At 26.9% G+C, this 6,000-nt stretch overlaps 1 protein-coding gene across 1 annotated transcript in view; it reads right to left on the bottom strand.

Moving 5' to 3' along the window:
* Positions 1-6,000, bottom strand: part of LOC117176254 — a 77,368-nt gene that overhangs the window by 36,923 nt on the left and 34,445 nt on the right. The window contains exon 3 of the mRNA XM_033366411.1: positions 2,239-2,351. Coding sequence (XP_033222302.1) covers positions 2,239-2,351 — 113 coding nt within the window. The remainder of the gene's footprint in view (positions 1-2,238; positions 2,352-6,000) is intronic.

The following is a 6,000-nucleotide window of genomic DNA, read 5'->3' as shown; positions in this document are numbered from 1 at the left end:
AAAATAAAACAGATATTTGCAATATTCTTCAATTTTCTATATGGATCAAGTGAAATTCAAATTTCCCTCTGAAGTAACTGAGAGCCTTTTTGTTAAAATTATTATTATTTATCATTTGTTCCTAAGAGAAGATAGTTATAAGACATAATAAAATGTTTAAACAATTAATTAGAAGATGTTGAATTTTGTTGCTCTACTGGTTCCATAAAATTGAAAATTTTCTAATTGATTCTTACCTGTTTAACACCAATTAACATCGGCTAATTTAAACAATATTATGATTGTTAACTGTCAATGATTATTATCTCACTAAGTAAGTGAAAGTAAGTAAAAATGTAACAAATGTGGAAAATTTTAGAGAAAGCCACAATGTTCTAGCATTACTGTAAGAGACTATAGTTATAAAAAACATTATTTCCTTTGAAATTATCTTCGTTAAATTGCATTAACTTTCATGTCCGCTCTAAGTGAAAAATTCACAAAAAATAGAACATTACAGAAAAAAGCTGCAACTTTCTGGGATTATTCAAATAGAATATTATATAATATAAAAATACATTGTTTAAACATTTATTTTTGCTAACTTAAATCAATTATTACCTCATTATAATTGAAATGTGGACAGAATGTAGAAATTTTGAGAACAAACTGCAACTTGCTTGCATATATTCTAAGAGAATATTTGTATAAATAATAATAAATTGTTTAAACGATACTATTTGTCAACTTGAATTAAATATTACCTCACTCTAATTGAAAAGTTGAAAACAGATTGAAAAATTCGGGAAAGATCGTGACTTTCTAACTATTCTAAGAGAAAATAGCTACAAACAATAATAAATTGTTTAAATAATGTACGTAAATATTTAATTATTAGTAAAAAGTATTATTTTATTTATTAGAAACAACTTGTATTTAAAAAACCACAAAATGTCATAATTAGCGCCAAAAACTAGCAAAACTCAATTTCTCACTTTTGGGGTTTTTATGGGATTCTATAAAACATACTTATACGATTCTGAAATTGAATTACAAGAATGTATATTTTTCTTATAGAAAATAGTCTTAAACTTCATGAGGCTTGTGGAATCTCTAAATATAATCTTTTTAAAAAAATGCATATATTTTTTTATGGATTCAAACAAATTTGGGGGCGATCACCATAAAAAATCGAAAAAAATTTGTTCTACTTTACCATACCGATTTTCATGGAAAATTGATTTTCTACGCCTGTTGTCGGAGGTTTAAAAGGAGGACATATCAAGCAATAGTATAACCAGGTTCAGTGAAAGTATTTTTGGCGGTAGATTCCACTTCGAGGCTATATTTTTTTTACGGGAGAGTAAACACATGTGGCGTGTCGACGTTCAGAGCTAACAACGTGATCTGACTCTCACGTCATAATCACGGAATGGAAATTATGCAAAATATCATTAGTGACATTTACCTTACATCACAGGAAACAAGTTCTTTAAAGAAAGAGCACCAACTATGACATTGGTATCCGTAATGCGTTCTTCGATGACCAGGTCATATTTATATAAATTTTCATGGTTGCTTCGTGTACTTTCACGCAGTTTCTCAGGGGACAGGGCGAGAGCCGTTTGCGAATCTCGCCTCCGAATGCCTCGGAAGGGCCGCAGTGCGCGAGTGCTCAGTCGAGTACATTGCGCAATATTATGCATTCAAACTGGAAACTGTTCACATGGCCCTGACTGTTTACGATTCGAAAGTACCGATTTAGTAACAAGGCCAGTGCGAGGAAACCCCCGAAACTTTTATTATATGGGACTTGGAGTGTACTTCTAATAAAGTCCGATGCTTTGGATGCTCATAGTTTTCACATTTTTACATAAAATGATCTAAAAACTTGATACAGTATATATCAGATGTGCCGCTACAAGTTTCAATAGCCGCATTTTGAAAAATCAAAATAATTACAAAATGGGATAATTTTTGTGTTAGCACATTTGAACGCTAGTTAGATTTTTTTTTAATTTTCCAACATTGGGCAGACACGCGGACCTGGATTTATTTAACTCGGATTTACTAATTCCGAGAAGCGTTTCCGCGGCAGTTTAAGAATGAGAGTGGAGCCTCTTGTGGTGAAGAGAGTGTTCAATCAAGCGTGAAACACCGGGAGCCTTCAAGGTCAATTGCAGGCCAAGCCCATATTATATTTGATCCAGGTTGCAGTGTAGTTTAAATTTCATATTTTTATACATATTTCATACTTACTTGGCATTTTTGAATCCTGCTTTTCCACAGGTAATGACATAGAATTTGTCATCTGCTAACTCTAAAGTTCTATGTATTCTTACTGCTATAGGAACAGATCGTTCTTCCGTACTCTGTAACAATAATTCTATGATATATCGAGAGAAATGTTGAATTGAACGATGAAAGTAAAACTGAGCAAAAGAATAATGGAAACCGAGGGGCTAATTACTCCTGCAATCTGGTGTACAATAAGGTGGTCCAAAAATACATTCCATTTTTTTTAATTTGCATTTATACCACCCCCCTTCTCCATTTTTTTAGAATCGACGAAAACATCAATATTAAAAATTTATATATTTCGAGGCTCCGCAAGTCCCATGAAAGTCTAAAACGTATTCTCCATAAGAAACAAAAAAGTTTTTGTAAATTTTATTCAAAATCGTCAATCTTAGGTGAATCGATTTAAAAATCAATATTTTTCCCAATCAGCTGAAAGAATACCTGAATACTTCTTTCTACTCATAATTAGACGTTTACAATTTATTAATGTTTTTCGGCAGTTATCAATTAAATTTAATATGAATAATTTTATAAATAGTTCATCATTATTTATAACAAAATTCACTTAGAATAATGCTAGAATGTTGCAGCTTTTGCTAAAATTTTCCACTTTTTGGTCACTTATTATTTGTAGTGAGGTAATAAATAATTCAAGTTAACAAATATAATTGCTAAAATTTGTTATACTTAAGAAAATAATATTCTCTTTGAATAATGTTAGAAAGGTACAGTATTTGTCTAAAACATTATTCGAAGATTTTATTATTCTAACTAATAATGAATTGTTTAATACAATTGTTTTTGTTAAATTTATTTCACTATTGCCTCGATCTAACTGAAAAGTTAAAAATAAGTTTTAAAATTCGAAAAAAACTGCGAGTTACTAACTCAATTCTATGAGAAAAATGCTAAAACAATAATCATTTGTTTGAAAAATCTATGTAAACATCTAATTATCAGTAGTAAATAGTATTTTTTGTATTAGAAACAATGTCTATTTTAAAAATCAGTTTATGAAACGGTCTTTTTTAATTTAAAATTTCGGATAAATTGCCTTTGAGTTAAATTTGTGAATAATTTTTTTAACCTTGAGTCTAGAATTTTTTAAAGAAATTTTGTTAACCCTAATAGTTTTTCTCTAGGCGTGATGGCAGGGTGATTTGGAGTAAAAAAATATATTTTTCACTTATGGAGGTTTTTCGGGACCTCATAAAACGGAATTATGGGTGTTACATCTAAAAAAAAAGTATTGCTTTTTATTCTATAGCTCATTGTGAAGAGAAATGATGCTTTCAAGTTGATCGACCTAATATTGACGATTCTTAATAAAATTCACAAAAACGTAAAATATTATTTTAAAAAAGCATTTTTTTGGTAGATTCAACAAATGTTGTCTTGATTTGCATGAAAAATTGAGAACAAAAATTTGGTCCACCCTATTGTACAACTGTACACTCTTTATGAAATCTTCTGAAATCTCGTATAATCCCATGCAATCCTTGGAAATCCCTTGCAATTTCACTATACGAAAAAATATTATAGAAAATTCGGTATAGGTTTACAATGATTTTCCTATACAATAAATTTCTTATAACTTTTACTTGATTCTAAACAAGTTATTATAAGAAAATCGATATAGAAATACATAATGTTAAAATATTAGAAGAAATGATGCAAAAAACAGAAACTGCAAGTGATTTATTGATATACTTAACGTAGGCATTCAAATTATTTTTCACAGGATTTTCACAGGAATTTCACAGGATCCTGCAGATTTCTAGACAAGTTTACAGAATTCCAAGAGTCAAAAGATTTAAAATACATCAATGAATGAAATTTTAAAAAATGTTGTAGGATTTTAAATGATTTAAAATCTTGAATTTTAGGGATTTCTAGAGAATTTCGGTAATTAAATGAAATTATATTAAATTTCAAGGATTTCAAAGAATTCACAAGATTTAAGGGATTTCAAAGAATTTTCTAGGAGTTATAAAAATTTAAAGCTTGAATTTTTATCTATTCCAAACATTTCAAGAGGTTTCTAAGAATTTTACAATATTCAAAGAATTGGATTAAATCATTAAGAATTAAAAAAATGTCTGTAGATTTGAATAGATTTTTTTTTTAGAGAACTTGAATGGATACATTCAATTCAATTTATATTTAAGTATATTTTCAAATAATTTATTTGAATGTATTTTTACCATTATACATTTTTGTATCTTTTAAAAGATTGCAAAGGACTCTTTAAGGACTTCAAGGGAGGTCAAAGTTTTATAGTGATTTTAAAGTTTTGTTTAGAGAAACTTATTGAATACGTTTAATTTTTTTACATTCAAGTTATTTAAAGAAAAAATTGCAAAGAATTTAAGAGGTTTAAAAATTATCTAGGGATGTCAAAATTCAATTTATTTTCAAGGAATTTCAAATGCTTTCTACAGATTGATTCTAGCAATTTCAAACACTTCAATACTTTTGTATTATTTATACCAAGACAATAATCTATAAAAATGTATAAAAAATCTATAAAATCCATTAAATCTTTTACAATCACATGCAATATTTTCAATCTAGTATACGTAAATAATTCGAGTAATTAAGCTTTCGATGGAAAACTCACTTTACAGTAAATCTGAAGATATAAATTTAATCATGAACAAAATAAACACTCAGAAAAAATGTCCTTGAACTGAAAAACTATTTTCTTGGATATACATGAAAGTTTGTTTGATTCCACAAAATATTTAATTAAAAACAACATTTTTTAAAATTAAAATTTCATTCGGTCAATCAAATATTTTGTTGTCCATATAATAACCATATTCCATGGTTAAAACAAGAAATGTTTTGTTGATTGAACAAAAGCGTTTTCTGAGTGAATGATATACTATACAATGTAAGAGTATTTTGTTGTTTTATGTTGATATCAATTTCGTATTTTAAGAATCCTGGGCTATTCTAGATCAAAATGATACCAAAGAGTGATACAAAGTCTTTCAATGATTAAAATGTAATTATTGTTAATTACTATTAATTTATGAATCCTAAACCTCAATAAATGGAATTCTGTACACGATTTTAATTCTCTTGAAATATATAAATTTTCTACTTGCCATAAACTTAAAAAATCTTTCAAAGTTGGAAAATATTTTTTCAAAAATTCTTAAATTCTTAAATATCTTTCAATCTGACTTAAATTATTTTTATATCTTTCGAAATATTTTGAATTTTTAAAAAATTTTCTTTAAAAATTAATTAAAAAAAAAGTATATTTAAAATTTTCACATGGATCTTAAGAAATGTTTGTTATTTTCTTGAAACCTTTCAAAGTTGCCAAAACGGTTTAAAATTTTTCTTCGAAATTTTAAAATTAATTTTTTTAAATAAATACCATTTTAAGTTTTGCCAGGAATCTTAAGGATCTTTTTATTATTTTAAAACCCTTAAAAATCCTTCAGAAACTTCAAAATTTTATTTCAAAAACTTCTCAAATTTACATTTAGAAAAATTTTATTTCTTTTCAAATTATAAATAAGGTTTGAAATTTGTTCAAAACTTGCTTATAATATCTTCTAAACCGATTTAAATTTTTTTTAGATTTTTAAAAAAATCCTGCATAATCAAAAAAATTTCCCTCAAATCTTTTAGATTTTTTTTGACAATTTTAAAAATCTTTTAAAATGTTTTCAAAACATTTTTTAATTGTTTTAAAATTAATTA

The sequence above is a fragment of the Belonocnema kinseyi genome, chromosome 7 (assembly GCF_010883055.1).
Source record: "Belonocnema kinseyi isolate 2016_QV_RU_SX_M_011 chromosome 7, B_treatae_v1, whole genome shotgun sequence".
Lineage (NCBI taxonomy): Eukaryota > Metazoa > Arthropoda > Insecta > Hymenoptera > Cynipidae > Belonocnema > Belonocnema kinseyi.
The sequence above is the reverse complement of the archived record's forward strand: the minus strand, read 5'-3'. Positions and strand labels throughout refer to the sequence as shown.